General features: G+C 45.8%; 1 protein-coding gene and 1 long non-coding RNA gene across 4 annotated transcripts in view; one reads left to right on the top strand and one right to left on the bottom strand.

Annotated features, from left to right (window-relative positions):
• LOC131134656 (uncharacterized) overlaps nt 1-25573 on the top strand; it is a 61745-nt gene that overhangs the window by 14066 nt on the left and 22106 nt on the right. The gene's annotated exons all lie outside the window — the stretch shown is intronic.
• zbtb16b (zinc finger and BTB domain containing 16b) lies at nt 895-24266 on the bottom strand. Its single transcript, XM_058080150.1, has 7 exons — nt 23623-24266; nt 21668-22888; nt 18747-18844; nt 16743-16829; nt 7381-7551; nt 4847-5014; nt 895-3211 (listed from the first exon to the last, which is right to left on the bottom strand). Exons 2-7 carry the CDS (start codon nt 22804-22806, stop codon nt 2982-2984), a joined length of 1893 nt encoding a protein of 630 aa, XP_057936133.1. The 5' UTR covers nt 22807-22888; nt 23623-24266; the 3' UTR covers nt 895-2981.

Here is a 25573-nt window from a genome sequence, read left to right as displayed (position 1 = left end):
CTTGTAGAAAATCGGAACCAAAGCAAAGTTTATTCATTTTTCAGTTTTTAATAAATGCGTTTTTTTTTTTTTTTTGGAAAACCTGATGCGGCCCAGTCTCACCCAGACCCTAGCTCCAGTGGCCCCCAGGTAAATTGAGTTTGAGACCCCTGCTGTAGACATACGACAACATCAGGCGGACATCAGACATTAGGCTCCCTTCCTGATTCACCGTTGGCCATCCCAGCAAAGTAAAGCTTGGTTTGCACTATTTTATTACCACGCCTCTCCGTGCGCGTCCGCACAGCCCACATGTCTCACACCGCGCACCTAGGACATTTTCTAACTATATGGACGGTCTTTCCCAAGATGCAATAGTTTTTGCGATCGGTGTTGAAAGGCATTTATTGGCATATGTCGATAACACGTTTTTTATGGGAATCGTCGATACTGGTGGGTGCATCTCTAGGATTTACCATAGTTGAATATGTAGTAGTTAGATTTTGTTTATACGTGTTATCAGATTATTTGACTTGTAACTTTCATGCTGAAAAAGTCTGTGCACCCCTGATATACAGTACATGTACATAATTACTCATATATTATAAATATACATAATGTACATAATTACTCATATTTTACAAATATAATAAATGATAATTATAATAAATCGCTATGTTTACAGAAGGAGGGACTTTGGGACTTGGTCATTTTTAAAGGCAGCTGACTGAAAAAGTGTCCAGGACAGTAGAAATGCGCATTGGGTCCAGTGGATCTAAAATGGTCTGTAAATGGTCGTAAGTGTTAGAAGCCGAGGTCAGCAGGTTAGAGACGTGTAGACATTGTGCCGCAGCTGGAGGTGGTCTTGACATGGCACCACGTTTATTGATCAAACAGCAGACAGAAGAGACGGAGTGCATAGAATAGTCAATTGTTTTAATTCTTTCTTTTTTTTGACCATGCCATCAAACACTGACGTGTACGAGTTGTGCCTGAATCCACACTGAGAGAACACTTTCACACACTGTGTTAAAAAGCTGCAATGAGGAGGGATTTTACCGCACACATGGCAAGAAGAACAACCCTGATTGGACACCAGCTCCAGCTTTGACCTGGCCCTGAGGTAGACAGACATCGACATATCTAAACGATGCGAATGACAGCCTTCTAGGACACGTGAAATAAAAGGACATCTGCATTATCACCACATAGAAAGATTAAAAAAAACCAACAACAGTTCAAACAAAAGTGCTCTATTTCTTTTGGTCCACGACTATATCTGGTTATAGTGCACGTAGATGTATAGAACAGGTACAGTGATGTGTGTTGCCATGGCACCAAGTGGCCATAATGTGCTATACAAACACCTCAGTCTGACGGGAGCAGACTTGAGACGAGCGTTTTTACTCGGCAGTTGCTTGCAACTTGCATCAGAGCGTCAGCGTCACAGTACGTTGCTTCCAGTTGCAATGCTGGAGACGTGGATGGACGCGGCAGCTCATCTCGAGTTTGGACAGGAAACAAACACCAACAGCACAGACCCACGTACTCAAAGCATGTCAATGTTCTACTTAGAAAAGGAGGCACGCAAATCGGAGACGTAGAAAAAACTCACACATTGAAGATGCTTGTCAAATCATAGCAAATGTAAACAAGACAGCAAATGACTGCGATACAAAAATACAACATGTTTATTCTATAAGGCCTGTGTTAGGCTCACACAGGGAACAACAACGCGGGACGGCCTGTACATGACACATACACTAGCACTGACACCGACTTTCACAATTCTGTGTCAGTTTTCTTTTTTCACATTTTATTTCAAAAAAACACACGGCGTCTTTTCGTCTTCTAGTTGTACCTTTTTAAAAAATCATCTTCTGTGGTTTGTAAGACATCTAATTATTAAAGAAAGAAACGACACAAAAAGCCAACTTGAGGCTTTTGACATTTTTTTCTTTACACTGTGACCATTTCAACTGTGACGGCAATCAGAAGGAAATGAAAACCACGGACGGATGAACACTTTTGCTAACGAACGGGAAAATAATGTCGAGGTAGAGCTTGCTCTACTTGAAACTATCCCGGGGATATCGCCGGCCCGCGTGGTGATAACCAGCATATATTTGGTAACAACATACAGTATAAATAGCACAAAAAACCATTACACTGAAATAGAAGCCTGCTACCTCGGAACCAGTGACACCCGCCGCAAAAGAGATCACGCTTCATGAGGTCAAAAACGTGGCGGCGCTTTCAAGTAAAACATGCACATGAACATACTGGAACTCCTAATGTAAAAACTAAATAGTCACAGGAATCCAGAGGAGAAGGTTTCACGGCCGATCGAGCCGTCGAGGAATTGCTTTCCACGTTTTGCGGCACGATCAGGCGAGATGACTATCTCCACTTAGGCAGTCAACAAGCCCGACAGGTCCACCGTGAACGAACGACGTTGTTATCCAGCTCAACGCTAGTTTAGTCATTGACCTTACAGCTGACCTTCTAGCGGTCCAACCACCACAGACAAACGGTTTATATACGACATTCCAGGCTTGCTTTAGCTCACAACATGGCATCCTTGCAAACTACCACCATATTTTCAGCAGCCATCGACGGCCTGACAAACACCTTCATTGTCATCTAACTGCTACTTCCGTGTGGAACCTGAAACGTACGTGTAAGGACATGGAATATGACTTCAGCTGCCAATTCCTGTGCAAAATGTCAGGATGCCTATCGGCTATCTAGGACTTTTTTTTTTTAGCAAATATTATTAGAGACTCCTGTGGTATCATATTTATCATAAATGGCACAAATCGTGACCCAAATCAAAGGAACTTATTTGTTTCACTACTAGCATGTTTGAAGATCCCACAATGACGACTTTCTACTTTTTCAGTATTTTTTGTATTCACCCAGCTAGCGTCACGGCAAAGGTTTTCACCCATTTTGTGTGTGTGTGTGTGTGTGTGTGTGTGCGCACCGGGTCCAAGACCTGCTCAGACGTAACAGACGTACAGATAAGTCTTTTCTATCCTCCAGTCGGCCGGCACCTCCTCCGGTTTGTGGCCCTTCATGTGCTTCTGCATGGCGGCCAGGCTCGGACAGAAGTCCTGGCAGATGGTGCACTGGTACGGAGACGCTCCGTTGTGAGTGCGCAGGTGCTTGATCATGGCCGAGTAGTCTCTGGACCGTTGGTGACACAGCTTACACTCAAATGGCTTCTCACCTGGAGAGGGGGGGGCAAAGCCACAGCGTTAGGCTCGTACAGGACAACCTGAGGCCAACAAGAAGGTTTTATGGTTTTTCATACTTTTCATATGCAGTGTTAAACATTTCCGGCTAAGTAATAAAGACACAAAGGCTAGGACGGGAGGTAAATTTTGTTTTGGACCCCTGTGCGAATGAGTTTGACACCCATGATCTATTACAAAGATATTTAGAACAAACTAATAAATATGTAGATAATAATAAACTAATATATGTAATAAACTAATAAATATGTAGTAAATACTACATTTCATTCAACGCCTGAATGCATCTTTTCATATTTGTATTTTAGCTGACTTAGCCCTTTTTACACTTGAAAATGCTTCCATTAGGCCAGTGATTTTCAACCACTGTGCCGCAGCACACTAGTGTGCCTTGAGAAACCGTCAGGTGTGCCGTGAGGAATTATCCAATATCACTTTTTATAATTAACATTTATTAATCATCATTAGCAAATATTATCTCAATAGCCATTATGTCAATAGTATACATGGACCCAAATATTCCACTTGCATTTGGTTTATTTGCTCAAACGGAAAGAATTGAACATGGATGGAATATTCCTTTAACCAATCCGATTGAGGTATCTTGTGCCCGCTTAAATGGAAATTTGTCAGGGTGCGTTCTTCTTCGTATGCATTACCGCCATCTGTGAAACCGAATATAAACCCTTCTATACTTTATTCACAAGTGCAGTTTTATTAAAAAAGAAAATATATATCTATATAAAACATGTCCCGAGTTTAATAAGATTGAATTTGATCTTTTCCTGTTTAAGTTCTTTCAGCGCATGCTCAGATATGACGTAACACACAGATCCAAACGTTCTTCAGTTTTAAAAATGGAGGCCAGCAATCGGCACTGGACTAATCAAAGTTTGTTTTTGATTCAAACTAAATTTCAAGGAGTTATTCCAACAAGTGAAAGAAAAACTCGGGGAAGCCGGTATCACGTGATGTCGATGTTTACGTTTTACTCCGCATGCCCTATTGACTATTCTGGTTGATTTTAACGGAGCATGTAGACAAGAGATTGGAATATTCCTTTCTATGGATACCATTGTTCCCCGAAAGGTCATTCGGAAAGAGAAAAACTTGAACTAGTCATGTAAAAACGTGGCTACTGTCGAGTGTCTGTCGTGTAAAGACTGGCAGAGCAATATTAATTAGTAATATTGGTCCGTGTGGCAACACCTACCTTGTTCCTCCGATAGACTTATAGATGCACGTGTTGTAACATTTTTGGTTAGTGGTGTGCCACAAGATTTTTCCAATGTAAAAAACGTGCCATGGCTCAAAAAAGGTTGAAAAACACTGCATTAGGCAAACAACATACTTAGATATGCATATTTCTGACTAACAATAGGCCAAGAAGGAGTCTGCTCCACGACCTTGAGGTGTTTAAAGGAGCGAACCATCAGTGAAGGGTGGCTGACGCCCCTAATAGTAGAGTGACACTGTGGAGTTGACATGCAGTAGACATCCGACCATCAGCCCGTCATCTCGTGCAGGAGTCTTTAAGACTCACTGCTGTAAGAAGACGTGTGGTGAGATCACCAAGGTCACTAAGATCACCAAGATCTACACATCCTCACCCGTGTGCACACGGTAGTGCGTCTCTAGCTGGTGTTTGAGGCTGAAGCGCTTCCCGCAGCTGTTGCACTCGTAAGGCTTCTCTCCCGTGTGGATGCGTTTGTGGCCCCTCAGGGTGCCGTCGTCTCGGAAGCAGCTCCCGCAGAACTCGCACTCGAATGGGTGATCGCCTGAAAAAGAAAACAACACAAAAACAGTCAAGAGGATGATGAAGAGCATGTATGTCACGTCACCGCCACGGCACATTATCTTGTGAGGCGAGCTCTATCCTTGGCACGAAACGCCGTATTGCGTATGGAGCTGTGGCCAAAATGGTGTGCCGTCGCACGTTGCTAATGTTGTGACACGGGGACACTCCTCTCGGCTGTCGGCTAATGGCTAATAAAAGTCCTCCAGACATGTGCTGCTCTCCTCTATACTGTAGTTCATCTATTTGTCTCCTCAGCTGATGCCTTGACTCATCTCCAATGACCTATGTGCCTCATTATCTCAGTGTCCACAGCAACAGCCAAGGCCCAGGATGCATGGCTCTCCTCATTACAGGCCAATTCTTCCCAAATCCCCCCACCCCACCCCCCACCCCCTACGCCACGGAGCAGATGACATTTACAAAATGTTACTTCCAAGCAGAATGGCATACAAACAAGATACGCTGCCATGGCCAAAACTCCCCTCACTTCTGTCTCTTCACATCAATGATGTATTTCTCCCGTCTAGACGTCAAGCCGTCCTGACAGCTGTGAGTGTTATTTAAGGTAAAGGAAGAAAGGGGGACATCTCCTCTGCAAATATCTCTCCGTCTCTGGCGGCACTAAAACTCACCCTCGGTAGAACACACAGACAAGTCATTTCCATTTGCTTTTCCTTCAATATTTATTTGGGTTTCCTCTATCGCCTCGCATGAACCACACTGCAACTGACAGCCGTGAATTTGCCCAAGCCCCCGAAGGCTGTCTAAGAACCCAAAAATATAAACAGGATGAAATTGCCCAAAATAAGCACCGGCCATAACTGTACACTCGCTGTCATAGCAGAGGTGAGTCATCTGATGCCGAAGCGGGCCAGGGATGATGCGTGCTAATCAATTAGCGGGAAATTGAGTCACTCGCAAAAAAAAAAAAGTGCAGCCGTCTCGGCCTCAAAATGCACAAGACCAGCGATTTTTGACTGGTGGGTCTTTCTTTTGCTCTAGCTGTCAAGGGATTTTTTTCTGTAAATGTAGTAGTCCTAGAAGAAGGCCAGAAGGTTTGTTAGGGCTAGCAAGGTCTACAGCCAATATGAGCCATTCTGTCTCTTGTTGAGCCTTAGAAAGTGTTTGACTCTATTTTACGCTGATGACATATGGACAGGCCAAAAGCTCATTCAAAGTGTTTCTATATTTTCTATTTTACCTTGTAGATGCCCAAAACTATGAAATGATGTACTTAACAAACACGTGGCAAGTAACTGGATTCCTCAAAGTAGCCACCCGTTGCTTTTTTGATCGTGCTGCAAACTCTTGCTGTTCCCTCAATGGGTTCCATGTGGTATCATCACCTGAACTGCTTGTCAGGGATTGGAACCATCAGTTATGTTGTGTGCGTCCAAACCTTTGGCCTGCGCTGTACACATCCACTGATACAGTGGATAAGTGGAATGGGCATATTATGATCTATTGATCATATAATCTATTTCATTGTCATATTTGGAGGTGTTGCAAATTGCCATGTCAAATCGTTCAAGGTAATATGCTACCTGCTTGCTTGTACAATATGCTAAATGCTAGCGGGTACAATATGCTAAATGCTAGCGGGTAAAATATGCTAAATGCTAGCGGTACAATATGCTAAATACTAGCGGGTACAATATGCTAAATGCTAGCGGGTACAATATGCTAAATGCTAGCTTGTACAATATGCTAAATGCGAGTGGGTACAATATGCTAAATGCTAGCGGGTAAAATATGCTAAATGCTAGCGGGTACAATATGCTAAATGCTAGCGGGTACAATATGCTAAATGCTACCAGGTACAATATGCTAAATACTAGCTTGTACAATATGCTAAATGCTAACTTGTACAATATGCTTAATACTAGCTTGTACAATATGCTAAATACTAGCTTGTACAATATGCTAAATGCTAGCAGGTACAATATGCTAAATGCGAGTGGGTACAATATGCTAAATGCGAGTGGGTACAATATGCTAAATGCTAGCTTATACAATATGCTAAATACTAGCTTGTACAATATGCTAAATGCTAGCGGGTACAACATGCTAAATGCTAGCGGGTACAGTATATGAATGTAATAACACACCTTTGTACTTGCATCATAAAGCTGAGATGCAGTTTGTTCTTTAAATACTGTGTTTGTTTGTATATATATATATATATATATATATAGTTATTAGAATACGCTTTATAAAGCGGCCCTCGCATTCCTTTCACCGTGTGGCCCTTGTAGGAAAAAGTTTGGACACCCCGGCTTTTGACACAGCACAAGTGACCTTTTGATGAGTTGTATAACAAGAGCTATAGATAGATTCCTTTCTTACCCGAGTGTGAGCGCAAGTGTCGTTTGAGGGTGGTGTGACTGGGGAAGGGGCGCTCGCAGTGGCTACAGATGTAGCTGTGCATGCCGGCGTGGACCTCCATGTGCTGCTGCAGGGCCTTCTGGGTCTGGAAGCGCTTTGCACACAGCAGACAGAACACCGCCATGTCAGTCCCTAGAGATGGCACAAAAGACGGAGACGCAGTTATTTCAGTACGCCGCCGCATGCAGACGCAGGGCCTTAAGTGGGGAAACTGGGTCACTTCAACTTTGTGTGAGTCCTCGGAGGGAAAAGCTTCTTTCAAAGAGCAAGTGTCTCTACCTAAACCAACTCTCCTAAAAGCCCACGGGCGCTTTCAGCTGTGAACCTTTTATACGCTCTATTTTCAACCATCAAAGTCATTGTTTTCCTGAAGAATTTCCCACCCGACGCACAGCATGCCAATCACACAATCAATGGCTCCTTGCTAGTATGTTAGATGTGTAATTATTCTCGTCATTCCCCACCAGGAGTCAGCCACAGCCTGTGAAGTCCTCCATGCTCAAAGAGCGCCTGATAGTGGCTCCGCCCTAAATGATGCCTACCCCGTGCGCTCTGTGCAGAATGTTAAGTAGTGATATCAAGCCATTAAAGGCAGGACTGCAGGAAAAAAAACACAATCCAGTTTAATCCTGTGTGTGACCTGGCATCTCTTTGGGGCTGCCTTCCTGTTGCACCGACTGTGGGGTGTGGGGAGGAATACAGATAGGCAATCGCTGGCGAGCTTGTTGAAGTCAAAAAGGCTACGAGACGTGGATGCTTTTGGCCGTCATCTACGGGCTCAGGATGCCGCCACTCAAATAGCCACCCTGGCTGTTCACACCAGTGCAAAATGACACGTGCCATGTGCGGCTTCATGGACTCGAACGTGCCTGCTGAGACACTGAGGCATTCATATGAGATTATGAGGCTCCTTATTTGTCTTGTCTGCTCAGGTTGCAGATTGTCTCCAGCGCTCGCAGCTCCCATCGCTCCTGACTGAGATTCAATCAGACGTCTCCAGCGGAGGATCATTAGTAAACACGGGACTGTGCCAGCACTTCATTGGAATTCAAGTGGGGTTGCTGTGTCACATTTAAAATGCAGTCTGATGAGGTCCACTAAATCAAATCATTTGTTACTGTTATTGAAGTGCCTTGAGGCAACTGGCAATTAAATTGGAATTAACGCAGGGAAAAGGGATACGGCGCGCTCATACTAAGAGGGGAGAGTGTCAGCCGCCCGCTTTTAGGTTCAATCAAGTTAACGGACAAGCCCGGTTTGGCGGCGGCAGACAAAGAAACGCATCACGTGGGTTCAATCGAAAGCATTTGCCGCGCAATGTTTCCTAATTTCTTTTATTTGCTCAAACATTGGCATGTTTTTTTTTCATTTTGAGGCACTCAAGCAAACAGACACACAAAGCCTCCTCTGTGAAGAAGATGGATGTCCGCTTGATTTTATTGTGTAAGAAAATCCTCTAAAATCTCTAATAGCGATCATCTGTAATCATTAACAGCCAGAGGACAGGATGAAAGACATTCCCTGGCCTTAACAGTCCGCCACTGGGATGGACTGCACCTGGTCCGGGGTTGGGGCTTGGGGCTGCACAAAGAGGACACAATGAGGTTCAGGCCCTCATTGACCCGGCCCATTAGTCAGGCTCCACACGGACCCCCTACGCCCCCGCTGTCTTTATGTGTCTTCTAATGACCAGGGCCCTTTCTCACCACGGATCACAATATTTGAGTTGAAAGACAAGAGACCCACCGCTCTCAAAGCCCCCCCCCCCTGCCGCCGCCACCTTATCCGCTGACCATACAGGAAATCCTTTCACTCTTTAACCAGCTTTACTTTCTGCATGACTCGTGTTTCAATAATGCCTTGCCTGCGCGCCGCGCCGTGCTGCCCAGCTTCTGGGGCCATTCTGAAGCTGGGTTAGTGATTCACTGAAACCCCGTGGGGATAACTGAAGCTGCGCCATGTGAAGATTTGTTTCTTCATAGTATTGGCTTTGGCCAGCAGGGGGCGTGCTTTCTGTTCCAATGGTCTGACTGTCTTAGTGGTATGGACCACCTGGTCAGTTGAACACAAAATAAAACACAAAAAGCACTTTAATTACAGACTGACTGTTTTTAACTTATTTTTATACTAAAGCACTTGTTTTACTAAAGCACAGTTGGCCAAACCTTTTCCAGCAAGGGCCACTTTCATCTTTTATAAAGCAATATGATAAAAAAATGCATCTCATTGTCATATTGGTAGAAAAAAACTTTGGTCTTTGCTCTTTTTTTTACCACCCCCCACCCCCCCCAAAAAAACCAAAAATCTTTGTAATTTTTTTCTTGTAATACTTTGATATATTGTTATTATTATAGTGTTATTCTCATAATGTTTTGACTTTATTAATAACTTTATTCTTCTAACATAACTTTGCCAAATTTTCCCAAAATTACAATTTTATTCATTTTTTTCCTGATGAAATTACAATTTAAAATAAGTATTTTTACTTAAAAATGTTAACTTTATGCTACTAAATTATGTATTACAATTTAATTTTCACAAAAGTATGACTTTTTCTCGTTAAATTACTCTTCTTTTCTCTTAATATTTTGACTACATTCTTGTAACTGCTGCTTTTTTGCAGTTCTTATTAAATGACATTTTTAGATCCGTGGGCCCCACTTTGTAAGGCTTGAAGCCTGTGAGCAGTGTCCCATCTGCCGGGACACTTCCCCATTTCCAGCCCGATGCCGCTGCCAAACAAACTGGCATAGAAGAAAATATGAGAAATATCCCGTCACTCGTGAAACCTGGTGACAACATCTCAGCAGGTCTTTAGTTTAGTCTACGCTGAAAATAAAAACAACAAATACGCCAGGAACAAAGTTAACGTTCCCAGGCAGGGAGGCGGGGGCTGTGTGTTAGTGGTGGCATTTTGTCGCGCTGCGCTCTGTTAACTTCCCAAACAAAAAGGATTTGCCATTGTAGGTTTTTTTTCTTCCAGTAAGTAATAAGCAGAGCAGCTTCTTTAGGAGAGAATAAGCCCTAAAGTTGGCTGTCATTGCCCCCTGCTTTCTCACCCTTAACCAGACAATGGGCTCGGGATTTGGTTTTAAGGCCCAGAATGACCCCCTGACCCTGGCCCTCAATGGGGTAAATGCCATCTAATCAGCGGTATTCCTCTAAGGCAGGAGCTGACTGAGCATTGTGTCCTTGGGGAGCAGGAATGGTTTAGTCCAAAGCCTACCCGCCGCACACATTTACTGTGCTGCACCGCACAAGTACGTCAATAATTGAGAATAGTTTGAGGCGGGTATGCTATTTCGGAACACGCTCCGCCAGGCTGACATACGCTCACGTGACCAAACAGGGTCCATCCGTCTTCATACATCTTCTACTCGGCCGGTGCGAGCAGGCGGGGGCGTGGCCCGGGGCTCTCACGCTGCCTGGGAGACAAACCCGTGTGTCCAGGCAACCAGATAAGATCATGCTCCTTGTTGGGGTGAAGTGTTGGAGCTAATCCCTTCATTCACAAATAAGCGCAGCCTGTTTCTTTTCACGCGGCAAACAAAAGTTTTCCCAGCCTGAGAATCTGTGAGTAAATCCACCGCCAATTGAAGAAGAGATTGCACCCACGGATGAGTCTTACGTAGATGAATGACTGCAGAATCTTCTGTAACTTGAGGTGGGCGGCCACACTGACAAATTGAAGGGTCTCCAGTATTACATCACGGACAGCAGCGAGTGACGAGCTGCCCCCGGGCTCTTCTTACTGTATACACGAGTAGACGCCACACAACAGACCTCGCATGACCCCGTACTGTGTGTACGTTTGCACACAGCTCCCCTTAGAGGTAGCCGCATTACATGCACACGCACACAAAGCCTACCGTACCTTAAACAACCTCCGGCTCTCATCAGTAGACGGCTAATCTACCCGACTGAGGAACAACTGACTCAATAATTCATGCAACAAGGGCTTCGTGGCTCCTGTCTTAACCACCACTCCGTGGAGCGGTTCACTCAGGTCACGGCTTCCCGCACGCCGCCACCTCCATTCCTAGAATGGGTCCGCTATTCTCTCTGTCGAAAACGTTTTCACGTAATAGAAATCGACTGGGCCAGGCGGTGCTTTGTGTATCATAGCAGCGCAAATACATTCCGGGCCAAAGGGGGCACAGTTCAGGCCCCGCCAATTCCAAGCGGTCATTTGGGGGTATGTGGGTGCACGGCCTGATGACTGACGCACCGTGTCAGAAGGTAGAAGGTAATATTATTCACTTGATGTGTGGACACAGTGCAGCTGCTGTGAGCACAAAGCCGCCACTCATTTGGCCTGTGCCTGGAAGGCAAGGTGGCGACACGGTTTCAAGCATGTACGGTCCATTTGGCCAAAGATACGATACAATCTCAGCTTTTCCTAATGAAAAAAATGAAGCAAGCCCCAGAGCCGTTTTAGCCATTCCCATGGAACAAACGCCTTTTGTTGTGAGAGAGATTCGGAGACAGATCCATTCTTTTATTTTGGGCTCTGACAAGTAGGTCAGGATACTATGACAGTGCTGTGCTGAGGAGTAAACAGCAGCACATGATGTTGTTTTCCTCTCACTGCTGGCACCCAACACCAGCAGCAATCCTCCCCCCCATTGGAAGTCCTCACATAGTCCCTCTATCCTCGTCCCTTCCCACAGTCCGCTCCCTCCCTCGCTCTTTGATCGCAGCACACCCTCGGCCGTTCACCTCTGACATATCAAATGGCTGTAACTGGTCTTCCATGCAGTGCCGTAATGTGCGGCCAGGGGAGGCACGTGAGGCAGAACCTCAATAACAACACCAAAATAAATATGATGTAATATGCGTCCATGGAACTGTTCTTCTCTGTATGATTCGGCAGCATTTTCGTCTTTAAAAATGGCTGAATTGGCATCAAATACAAGGCAGAAACCTGACATGGTTGTGCTGAACCAAGCTTACCTCCATAAACTGGAATGGATGGGGCATGCCCCATTCGTTCCCATTTGTCAGACCTTTGCTTTCTACGGCTTCTACGGCTTCTTTTATGTAAGTCTGACACAGTTATTTTTGCTCATCGGACAAACCATGAGATACCTAACCGTGATGGACCGGGGGTGGGGCTGGAGGGGTGCTATAGTGCCGTCCTTTTACGGAGAGGAAACGTGTTGATTTGAACTACTGAAATACTTTACAATACTGTGCAATACTGCAATACAGTGTTATTTTGCACATTGGTGCTCGACTGAATGAATGAATGAATCTGACTGCTAAGATGGAGGATAATACAATCCTGATTAAAACATCTTAAAAAACAGCTAGCATGTAGGCGCTAAAAATATATATATAATAAAAAAAATAAAAAACTATAAAGCCCTAAAAAAATAAACCTCGGAAAACACCAACAATGCAGTATTTCCATAAGTGACCTGCATATGAGACAAGCTACAGTACACGACAGTACATTCTTATTGTAGCAGCGAACAAGAAGAACTATTTTCCAGGTGTACACAGCACTTCAGGCCACTACAGAAAGGAAGCCGTCCCACTCCAAAACAAAGCGATAGGACCCAGTCTGTACTGGTAGGAAACGAGAACACGTATATGGACCACAATTAAGCAACCAAACGATCTGTGAAGTATAAGCTAATCAGTTAGCTTTGTTCATGTATCAGAGTCAACATCATGGTTTCTTACTTGATGGACAGTCTGTCTGGTCCAGTTGGTCTGGAGCGTCTTTTCCAGTTTATTTTGGTAGGTGGCAAAAGGTCTGTTTGTTAGCATGTTAGCACTAACAATTTCATTCGTTGTGATGAAATCTCTTGGAGCAATGTCCAGACTCCATTTCTGTCGGCATGGCTTGGGAAGCGGACTGTCCCCCCATCTGCTAGAAGGTTTCACTCTCTCTTCTTGAGGGCTAAGCTTCTAAAACCTGCAGCTCATCCTCCGTATACTCAAGCTCAAAAAGATAAGGTTCGGGACCCACATTTGTCCAGAAGTAGTCATTGGCGGCTTTTCCAAAGTCTGCCATGAACCGTAGTAGTTGACCATAGTCAAAAATGAATTGATTGTGGATGACGGACAAAATTTCCCCCCAAAAATGTCGAAATAAAAGTCAATTGCAAACAAGCATAAAGAGAATTAGGCTGTCATCAGCCACAATATCAAGTTTGTATCTCGGTAACGAGTCATTGTGAACCATCTGAAAGATGGTCGGGAATGCTTGATGCCAGGAAGCTAGTGGAAATGTTGCTCCAGGAGGTGAAGATGGCTTCACGGAGGACATCCACTGTCTGGAAGCCTTTTTGTCAACACTTTCTGTGATCTTACTGCGTCCCACCTCAGCAGCCATGGTGCGCCATCAAGAGATCCTGACAGTGTGAATACCTGACAGGAAATGACATCCAATCCACATTCGATGACACCTGATTTTGCCTTTTAAACGCTGAGCTCTTAAACTTTTAATCAGAGGATGAACAGCCTATTTCACTTGAATACAAAAATGCTTGGGTCTGCTTTGGAACCAGCAGCGCAAATGGTCAAGTCTTGCAATTTTTCAACTGGTCTTGAAAGTTTGATCAGGATTCTCCAAACTGGACTTTCAGACAAAACACAAGGTCTTTCACAACAGAGATTTCCTTGGAAAAGGACAGCGTTCCTGTGCTTCATATTCAACCAAAACGTACGCCTCCTTTTTAAAAGGAATAAGACGTGAATTACTCTCTTCTACCTTAGCAATGTACTGTTCCGCTGTGACCCCACAGCCCCCTACAGTCATATCGGCCCCTACCTTGGTTGAGGGGGAGGTGGGCAGCAGCTGCCAAGAGTGTTAATCTACTAAGACCGGACTCATTTGGCCACACGGCAAATGAAAGTCACGTCGGCAGCATCGGCATTGAGCAGTGACGGCCCACTGCCTGTTTTTCAAGTATTTACTGAATGCAACACCCCCCCCCCCCCCCCCCCCCACGGGTGATTAGATTACCTGTAGTTTGTGTCAAAACACAGAATAGGGTCGTGCGTCACAGCGGGCCGAGCTGAGATGATGACAAAATGAGAGAGTAATGCCCTCCTGTACTCTGCTCTCGGTAGCTCGCCAAGCTTGTAACCCGGCTCTGCATGTTTACAACTCGGCGAGGGTGACGAGGGTAGGAAGTTCTGGGCAAGGCCGACACCCCCATCTGCATGAAGTATTCATACGGCGTGTGCCACCTGGAGTTACGGTTACCTGCCAGAAGGTTATCACCTTTCTCTGATGGTGTCAACGCAATGTGTGGGTACACACATTAGGGCGTTTTCAGCAAGTCTGGCAGTAATGTTAGCACCTATGCTAATGCTAACACATGAGAGGCTGCTATTTTCCTTATTACAAGAAAGCGTGCCAACAATGTCCAGCTGCCTCTGCGTACTTGACTTGATTGCTTTGGTGGATATCAGGTTAGCTACCCCGCAAATAATTATGTCACATGAATTTGCTGCCACCTTATTTTGTCCCGTAGGATGGCAAAGAGAAACAAAGAGGAAGGCTCCAGCGACAGAAACTCTAATATTTAATTATGGTTGTCCTTGTTTTCGGGTTGAGTTGCCTGCAGGAGCTTTTTGTTTTGCTTTGAGATCCTGTGTGCCGCGTGACTTTTTATTTATCCAGATGAAAAGATGCTGAATTTAGAAGCCTTTTGTCGGGAAACCCTTCTTTGTCTCAATAAATGACTGACTGTACATATACCCCAATATCAGCTGTAACAGAATTGCTTTGACTGTGCGTACATATACTGTCTATGATATAAATGTGCATAATTCCTATAATATGTTAATATCAGTCCACATGGAATTTGTTGTCATGTTAACTGGAAAAGGTGCCGTTAATCTGATATCGTTAGGGTTTGTTCGTTAGATGTCTGATAATATGGATATTATTGGCCCATATCAGAATAAAACATGCGATAATGGTTCTTATTTTCCGGTTCTTATGGTTAATGGTTCTTATGGTTCTTGTTTCCGATGATAATAACGGCACATGAGTGAGGACGTGCTCCACATTTACTTCTTCAAATACTTGTAATCAGATATGTTTCATTCATGCTGCATTCATGCATGGCGTGTAACATTGGAATCAGGCGTTCAGGTTGGGAAAAAGTGTAAATATGTCTTTGGTTGCGAATGAGTTAAGCATTCTCCAGCTTGGTGATGATGAAACTTTTACCGAATAAGTACCGTATTTTCTGGACTATAAGTCGCTCCGGAGTATAAGTCGCACAAGGCCAAAAATGCATAATCAGGTAGAAAAAAATCATACATAAGTCGCACTGGAGTATAAGTCGCATTTTTGCAGGTAATTTATTTTGACTACTTTACCAAAGCAGACATTACGTCTGGCAAGTTCTAACAATAAAAGAATAGAGAACAGGCTGAATAGGTGTAAGATATGCTAACACAATGCTTACTCAGCTACACAAAAAAATAAACATGAACACAAAAGGTGTCCAGTGTTTATGTAACAAACAGTTTTTTAATTTATAAGTCGCTCTGGAGTATAAGTTGCAAGAACAGCCGACCTATGGAAAAAAGTGCGACTTATAGTCTGGAAAATACGGTAATAGAGCATTTGGGATTTACAGTACGAAGTACTTCCAGCCAACCTCCTCCGCTTTAACACCCCAAATGTTGAATAAAATATCCCTTTTCCACACAACTTTGTGTAGAAATCTTAATTCCTTTTGTGTCTCGCTCCGTCACACGCAAACCCCCCACCCTCTGTGCTTGGCATCATCGCCTTGTCTTCCTGCAACTGCTGGGATACGGTCCTTGAATGATGGATGATTACCGTGATGGCCGCTATGTCATGAAAAGCCTCGACTCTCGTGCTTCGGAAACCACTGGAATCATTTTGCCAGTTGATGTCATTTCGTAGTAATTTAAAAATAGTGTTGCAAACCAATTACTGTATACAGCTTGGATGTTAAACATTGGAAATACATATTTAATGGGCCAGATATGGATGACGTACACTGACGTGAGATGACGTGAGAGTACACTTCTCCCATTTAAGTAACCTTCCTATTCCAGAACACCGTTTGAGGGACCGCACCGTGGTGTAGTGGGGAGGTGTGTGTTGTGTGTTGTGTTCTGAGGTTGGTGTGGAAGTGGCACGTGGTGTGTCTGGACACTGAAAGAGATTAGAGGCTGATATGTGAGAGGGCCTCCCACCTCCCGCTTGATGAATTATGGAGCATCATGACAGGAACAGTTTAACCCGGCCAGCATGACAGTCAACTTCCAAACCATCCATGAAGTAACATGGACGCGCCCGTGTGTGTGTGTGTGGAACATACCTGTGTGCGTTAGCCTGTGGGCGTCCAAAGCCTCCTCCGAGGAGAAGGTCGCTCCACACTGGTCACACACCAGCGCCTCTGCAGGAGCTGTGGGCACATGTTAAAAAAAAACAAAAAGATGGCGTAGTGGTCAGACAGATTTGCACCGTGAGTCACTTCATCTTGCATTTTAGAGACGGGATGAGTGTGTTTTGTCGCAGGTGGAACAGAGGGAGCCACCATAGAAACACGAGTCAGACAAACAAAAGCAGCGAGACAGGGAGCAACGGCCCTTCTTCCTCACAGAACGAGCCAAGCTGAAGAGTTTTATTTACCATGCCCCGTTATCAGCCTCTGAACAGTGAGCAGACTGTCTGCCTGAGAGGCCACGGAAGGACTGGCTGTTCTCTCCACAGCAGACACTTACCGCCTGCGGCACATCCCTTTTTATACCAAAAATAAAGAAATAAATCAAATAAACACACTTCAGAGTCGACACCCCAAATCCCATCGCACGCACATAACCACACTTCCCAGTTCACCTTTGGAATGCCCTTGTCTGGTGCAGTGAAAGAGATGTGTGCATGTACAGTTGGAAAGAAATGCTCAATCCATGTCATGCACTCACCTCACACCTGCACACACACACACACACACACACACACACGGCTGTCTGGATGGGGGCTGGCTCTCACAGAGATGTAAATCGGTTACAGATCCATACTGGCCCAGGGCTCATTCACTGATCTATTTTCTGCTCAGCTGGCTTTAAATGAAGTTAAAATGACTCATTAAAACACCCACAAGCTTTGGGAACTCTGGGCGCTGCAGCCTAAATGTGGTCCTCTTTCAACTTTCACCATGCCTCCGTGCACAGACAGACAACGGTGCCACCATTCCGTGAACACCAAACGGCGACCACAAACAAAACCGCTCCAATCTGTTCATTTCTCCGAATAAAACCAGCGTCTTCTTGGGGTAAAAAAACAAACCCTGCCGCTCAGCCTCGTGTTCCACTAGCAGCACTAGCGCCGCTGTAGAGCCTAATGTTGTGTGACGCTGTCCAGTGCGGTGTGTTGTGTGCGATTGTGTGATAAGGGAAGAAGAGAACATAGTGCATTGTCTTGTGCAGTCAAAGGCACGGCGTGTGCTCTCATCCATAAACCATCAAACTGTCTCCAGACACGACTGCAATCGTCCTCCATCAAAACACTTTGTCTGGCATACCAAAATAAGAGCCAGCATTGAGCTGAATACCAAATCAGCCCATTAGAGCGACGGAGCGCGTGCTCCTTAGCAACCAGAGGGATCTAAGGCTGCTATACCCAAATACGCGACAACAAAGAAATGAGACTTGTGTGCCTTGTTGGTTCCAGGTTACTGTTACAGGTCGACGTGCTCCAAAGGAGGGGGTGGTGAAACAAAGCATGTTAGGTGCGTGTGTGTTTAGAAGAAATAAAAAAAAAAAGGGCAGACTCAGGGAAAGTTTAAAGACGCTCGCTCATCTGTCAGCAGGTTGTCACTCCTAACCAATAACCCGGCTCGTCTTGTGTGTACACTCGCCATGCTGAGGCTGGCGTTTAAGTTGCATTTTGACTTCCTGATTACAAGCCCCCCCCCCCCCAACCGCTCTGCTCCTCGTTCTCTATTTTGGATAAAGTAGCTGGGAGAGCAGTCAGGTCTGATTAAGTCTGCATTTGGGTACAGTGTGTTCCTGGACACACATCTGCGAGCGAGCCATCACACACGCTTCGGAACACTGGCAGAACACCCAGGCCTGCCGGCAGCTGATGATGTCATCACTCAGAAAGAGGGGCGGCACTGGCAAGCGGCCAGAGCCTCTCTAAAAAAAAAAAAAAGAAAGGATTCGGCCGCGAGTGAGCAGGGATGGGAGGGGGCGCACGGCAGACCTGAAGCACGGAAAAGAAGGTGGGATCCAGGCGAGAGGAGGAGGGGCTTGAGGGTGAACAGGTGCAGCTGAAAGGCAGCGAGCAGAGACTTGATCAGTCTGGAGTCATGAAGTACCTGTGTGAGACAACATGTGCATCCGGAGCCTCATGCTGTCCTGGAAGTGTTTGCCACAATATTCGCAGCCGTGGCCCTTCTCGTCGTCGTGCAGCCTCCTGTGGAACACACACACACGGACTGTGAGGAAGAGCAACACAAAAGGCCACACACTCATATTAGCACGAGTGTTTTGTTTCTGCCCCTTTCCCCCCCGTAAGTCTCTCAAACGCTGCCATGTCATTGTGCTCCTGACAAGAGCAGCCATATTTTAATTCCGGCAAGAGTCCCCGGCATGAATGTGGCATCATTAGCAGAAGAGGCCCCTCGGAGTTGTGAATCACAACGCATGAATGCTGGGAGAACACAGACAATGGGATATCTGGCTAATTTCAGAGCGCAGACGTACGCGTGCCTCCACCCGCCGGCGCTGCAAGACACCGGGCACGCACAAAAACACACACACACACTTCTGGAGCTGCAACGAAAAGGAGAAAAGAAGACGATTGGCTGATGCTCTGCCTGCAGCCAAAGCCATCGTATCCTATTCCAAACATCCAACATGCAAGACATCTGTACTTTCATCCTCGCGTCACCCCGCTGACGACACGCGGCCTCCAAAGAGTCCAAGACCCTCGCGTGCGCATTTGGCATACACAGCAGCCATTTTGCCGCTTTCTGTGCATAGCGCCTCCAAAGACCAACGCTGCTGCAACCCAGACCTGTCTTGGAGTACTCTACAGTATTTCCTGTCACTCGTTCTTTAATTACCAATGTTTGCTCGCTACGTGGGAAGCTGACAAGCTAACTCGTCGGCGAAAGAGGTCCTGGTTGCTCATGGAGTTGACGTCACACCATTAGTTCAACCGGGGGGTGTCCAAAGCCTGGCTTGTTTCTTATTGGCCAACAAAACAGCAAAAATGCGAAAAAGAGACCAAAAACCATAATGTAAAAATTACTCATTTTAAAAACTATTGAAGCATTGTATTGAAATAATAAAAATACTACAATCGTCTACTTTCACAGCTTCACAAAATCACAGTTTTTCTTAACTAGTTTATTTTATCTGATTATATCCATTATATTGGGTAATAGAAATATAAATGTAATTATAGGGGTGTTATTTCATGTCTAGAGGGCTCTAATAATGGAAGGTTGGAATAAGGTTTTGTATGCCATAACCACAAATAGTATCTATTTATAAATAATTGCAGAAATCACGGTCAGGTCTGGAACAAATGATCTGTGATGAAGGAGGGATTACTGTATATTAAATAATATTCCATACACTAAAACAGTGGGTTGTGGAGGAGTGCCCATGAAATGTACTGATGGTTCAAAGACGGTGGCACAGTCTGTGCCCTCAGACAAAACAATAGGACTGAATTTCTTAAATATATATCTAGTGGGGGTTTCTACTCACGCCAGACTTTGCTTATTCTCTCTCTCACCATTGAAACTAAAAATGCCATTAACTGAACTAAAATATATTTCAGCATAGACACTGTAACTCTGCACTTGCCCGCCTCACACTGAATACTACCGCTAAAACTATGCTGAACGTTGTAAGCTATTAAGCGATTAAAAAGCATTGTATTTGTTTTTTTGCAAATCTGGTAGTCTGGTCCATGGTAATAAACACTTAGAAGGTTGGGAAAAGGTTTTCAATCCTCGAAGATATTTTGCATTCTATAAATATTCTATAAGGACCCATACTACTACATACTACATACTACATACTACATACTACTAGGAACCATACCACACGGGAATTCACAGTGGGGTCAATGAACTCTGCACTAAGCTAACGTCTGTATTTCAGAGCACTTTTAAGTCATGAAAACGGCCACAACGTGGCAGTAGAGCATTAGCTCGGCATCGATTAACTCAATGCAAGAATCCCACATGACAGGAAGGAGGAAGTGAGCCAGTGTGGAGGAGTGTAGTGCGCAAAAGGTTGGGCTTTTTAAAATCTTTTTTACCATTTAGTTCCTGTCAAACCTTCCTAACAAAACCATCCATCCTCAAAAGCCACAAAATGCAATAATTCCTTGGTGCACAAAGAGTTAACTCTCTTTGAGAGCTGAAATGTAGGAGATTTGTCCAGTTTAAAGTCGCTCCTGGAGAAATTCCGTCAGCAGGCACTACCAAATGTCAATCTGCAGACCAGGTGCATGCTCAGTGACCTGGTTACGGACCTACTGCAACTTCACTACGTCCTCAAGCAGAACCACCACCACAGCATCGCTCTCTCTCGCTCAGCGGCCCGCAGACATGCGCGCGTCCGTCTCCATGAGTAACCCCGCACATCACTAAATATCCCACAGGATGTCAGGATGGCACGATGTTGAAATGTCAGTCACACGGGTCCGGAGGTTGGTGCCGTCCAGGATGCTGATTGCGATTTGGAGTGCGTGTCAGGGATTGTGTTGCTTTCTTTAATGAATCAACTGCCAATTATGAACCCCTGCAGTCCAACTAATAGGAGATGGCATGGCGCTAAATGCTAACTTTTAGCGCATAAAGACCAAATGGGAAGTGACAAGCTTGTCAATACGGGAAGGATCAACACAAGGAAGCTTGAAGGTATCCTTCCCTGTGCCTTGCATGTCATCATCAGTCCCTGTAAGGCTTCACAACTTCCCAAGATGTCTCCTTGGGTCCGAACTAGTGCCGGTGTTCTGAGTCTTGGCTCGCTTAAAGTACAAGCATAAGCACACCTGCTTAGAGGGTTCTTTTGGGGTTTTTGGTAATCATGACTTCCACCAATGATGTGTACATCAGTACAAATGACTATTTTCGGTTTCTTTGTGCAGATCCACGATTCTAGAGTCTAGGTGCTACAACGTTGTGCTTGTGTGGCCTTGGCAGGCGTCTGTGCAGTGCCGAGTACCGGCCTATCAAGTGCTAGCAAAACAAACGGTGTCAGTGTGTGTCGTTACCTGTGCTGCTCCATGGCCTGCCTGCTGTGCAGCTGCAGCCCGCATTCGCCACAGCACTGCGGCCCCGGAGGGGACCCCTCGTGCCGCATTCCTGCCGCAAACTGGCCCAGCCTGGTGAGGAGCTCCCTGTGCAGCAGGCCCTGGTGCAGCAGGCTGCCATAGGCCCTCGGGTCCAGTGGCACACCCAGGGACGGGGCCACCGAAAGGGATACCTGTGTCATGGCCTCCCCTGTGCGGCTGGGGGTGACGGAGTACAGAGGGCCCAGGTGTTTCTCGGCTATCCCCGGGAAATAGTCCAGGGAGCTCCCCACCACCGGGGCGCCGTCTTCGGGGCTGCTGTGCAGCTCTCGGGTGCTTGTGATCACGCTGCTCCTCAGCGGCGTTCCCGGGCCCTCATCCCTGCTCGGATGGGATGGGGAGCATTCGTCTCCTGCGCTTGAGGAGCGGCCCACACAGCTGTCTGCTTCATCCACCTGCATGTTCTCCGACTTGATACTCCCAACAGGCTCAAGGGTCGGGGCCTCTGTGTTTCCCCGCTGAGGCTGGTGGGTCATGTCCATGTCCATGTCTAGTTTGGGGCTCAATTCGGGAGGTGCAGCGGACTCTGTACCCTGCGGGCTCCTCTCTGTCATGTGATAGAACGCCAGGTGGTGTAGAGCAGTTGGAGTGGTGCAAGTGGGTCCATCTGGGATGGAATGCTTCTTGGACATCATGTGTCTCCAGTGTCGGGCCCGGTCACCGTGGTTGCCCACCACCACGTCCTCGCTCTCCTCCGCCTGGATGGTCTCCAGCACTTTCAGGCACTGCTCCTCCAGGAACTCAATCTCCAGGATCTCTGCGGCGTACAGCAGATCGTCGAGATCCTCAGCCGTGGCCTGCAGCGAGGCCGTGTAAGCGTACTCCAGGATCTGCTGGAAGGTCTTGGGGGACAGAAAGTCCAGGGCGTAACGCAGGCTGCTGCGGTGGAACAGGATCTCAAACATTTTGCTGGTACACGCCAGGACAGTGCGGTGCGCCGGGAACTCGTGGCCATCCACAGTGATGATGACGTCACACAGGGTTCCCGTCAAGCGCATCTGGTTGGCCCGCTGCAGGAGCGTGCTGGGGTGAGCGGGGTTGTGTAGCTGGAGCACGCCCATGTTTGGTCAGACCCGTATCCGCTCGGACCTCGGCTGTGCCGCGCATGAGGCGTTTGCCCTGCTTCAGCTGGGGGTCTGTGAGCTGGGGGGAAGAGCATCGTTAGTGGATGTAACGATTCAAAGGCCAGAATGTTTGAAGACTATAATATAATGTTGCTGTTCCTGCGTCCCGTGTTAAGTTTTGGTTGGCCAAGCATCCAATTAGCAGACAGCAGGTCGATAGAGGCACGGCAACAGTTTGCCTCGCAGATGATTAGTCTGCCGGCGGTCACGTCGCGGGCATAACGTCTGCATACTGAGAGGTGTCGCTGCCGTTTATCAAGCCACACACGCACGCAGACGCCCTCAACAGGTAGACAAACGCTGATTATTTCATTAAGGCGGCGCACGTCCGTAATTAGAGAGCTTGAGACAATTTGGCCGCCCAATCAATAAGTTATCAAACTATTAGATGGATGAAAGCCCGGAGATAGCGTCTTTATTGTGGGCTCGCGACAACAAAAAGATGTATTTATTTGTCGTGGCACCTTCCGGTGATGCCGAGCGCATCAGGTGCACTGTCTGCGCGCAAATCCTCGCACGCACATTGCGACGCATTTCATACAAGCTTCACTCTGCATGTCATCGAAAATAGAATTGAACCGCAAGGAATAAACGATACGACCCGACACCTAAGTTCTTAAGGTCCAAAGATAAGCTTCTGGGGAACTTGGAAGACGTCTGTTGTACAAAGAGGGATCATACGCGTCGAGCGGGTCCCGTTTGATTGTCACATTTCACAGGAAAAGTCCCAGCGGGCCGAAGTCGGCGTCTTACCTTCCGGTCTACAGCTGTCCTCTCGGCCCCTGTTTATCCAGGCAGCATCATGCTTGCACATTTCACATGTGCCCGCTCCAAAGTCGCTCCTGCTCCAAGTAGACGGATTAGTCGAGCGCCCGGTCGCACAGGCATCTCTTCCGGCGACGGACTGTCAAAATAAAACGCCACTTGGAACAGCGTGGCGCTGTTGAGATGACGTTTCGCGAAACCCGGTTTAAAATACGGTTGGTGTATCTATTTAGGATACGGTTGTTAAAACGTGGCGCTATAATCATAATTGGAAGTGGCTGGCCTCCTGCATTGCACCTTTTTGACACAATTCGTTAATTACGTCTTCCGGGTCTTGCACTTACCGTTTTATGCTTTCAAAAGAATAACAAAGATTCTAAACATGAAGTTACAGGATAGGAAGTGCCGGAAAATATTTTACTTTGAAAGTCTTCTCGCCTCACTGTCGCCGTGAAAGTGGCTGCCTGATGCTAACTTGCTAGCTTGTCTCCATTCTCCTGACCCGACACCCCAAACAAGACGCATCAACTCCAAATATAATCTATGGATTCGGCAAAGAGGCAAGTGTGGTTTGTCTTGAGGGAAGTCGTGGACTGTTGACACACCGCAGCAATTAGCTGAAACACACCCCAGTGTCAGGAGCTCATACACGGCATTACGCAACAAGTGTTTACCCGGCTGCCATCCATCTGAACATCAAGTACATTACAACCCCCCCCCCCCCACCCCCCCCACCCCCAGTGCAACCTGTTTGCACTGTAAGCAAGCTACGTGCAAACACTCTCCATCCATGACCCAGCAAAAAAAGTAAGACGAGACGGGCTCCCGGCTCTTGAATCTACTGCCATCTTGTGGCCAATATTGGGCATTGCACATGAGGACAAGTGGCAGCAGGCTGATTATGACTAACGTTAGTGTACAACATCGCTAAAAACAACACAGCTCTTAAAACAGCAAAGCGTTCCTGTCACAGAGGATATTTGACTGTAACACTCCTGTCATATACACCATCTTTGACAAGTTGATTGTTTGTTTTTTTGCTGCAAGTAGAGCGTCATTACTATTTAGAGGATCTTTAACTAGCATTCTTTTGTATTAGGGCCATAAAAACAGCTGAGCACTCCTGACATATATACACGATCATTTTTTCCCCTGAAGGTTTCATAAAAACAGAGAACCTCTGTCAGTTACAGGATCTTTGACTATTTTATTTTTTGCACTAGGTCCTAAAAAACAAGCTAAATCTCAGCTATTTACAGGATCTTTGATTCATGTTCAGCAAAAGTGGTTAAAACAGCAGCATGCTCCTGTTATATAGAGGATCTTTGACGAGCGCTTTTTTTTTCATTAGGTCCTTAAAAATAGCAAAGTGCTCTTGTAATGTGGAGATGATCTTTGACTAAGTTTTTTTTTCCATTGGGTCTGTAAAAAAGCAACCTGCCTCAGTTAAATAGAGGATCTTTGACGAGCGCATTTTTTTCCATTAGGTCTTTAAAAACAGCAAAGTGCTCCTGTAATGGAGATGATCTTTGACTAAGTTTTTTTTTCATTAGGTCCTTAAAAACTAACGAGCACCCCTTCAATAAAGGTTCTTGGACAAAATGTTTTTTTAACAGTAGGTACTTAAAACAGCAGAAGGCTCCTGTTATATTGAGGATCTTTGAGGAGCTTTATTACAATGGGTCCTGAAAACTAGGAACCCTCCTGTCATATAGACAATCTTTGACACGTTAACAGTTCCTTAAAACAAGCAGAGCATTGTTTGATTTTGAGGATCTTTGACTAGAGTTTTTCGCATTAGGGCCTTAAAAACAGCAGAGCACTCCTGTCATATAGATGATCTTTGACATTTTTTTTTACAGTGCTTCCTTAAAACAAGCAGAGCGTCTCTGTCTTTTGGCGGATCTTTGAGTCATTAGGTCGTGTTGATCCTTGAATC

The sequence above is a fragment of the Doryrhamphus excisus genome, chromosome 8, assembly GCF_030265055.1.
Source record: "Doryrhamphus excisus isolate RoL2022-K1 chromosome 8, RoL_Dexc_1.0, whole genome shotgun sequence".
In the NCBI taxonomy this organism is placed as follows: domain Eukaryota; kingdom Metazoa; phylum Chordata; class Actinopteri; order Syngnathiformes; family Syngnathidae; genus Doryrhamphus; species Doryrhamphus excisus.
This window is presented reverse-complemented; position numbering and strand designations above follow the sequence as displayed.

Coding starts and splice junctions, on each gene's coding strand:
- zbtb16b (XM_058080150.1), bottom strand. CDS start 22,806: ATGGGCGTGCTCCAGCTACACAACCCCGCTCACCCCAGCACGCTCCTG. Junction 18,845..21,667: donor CAGGCCATGGAGCAGCACAG/GTAACGACACAC, acceptor TGTGTTCCACAG/GAGGCTGCACGACGACGAGA. Junction 7,552..16,742: donor CCACAGGCTAACGCACACAG/GTATGTTCCACA, acceptor TGCCATCTCTAG/GGACTGACATGGCGGTGTTC.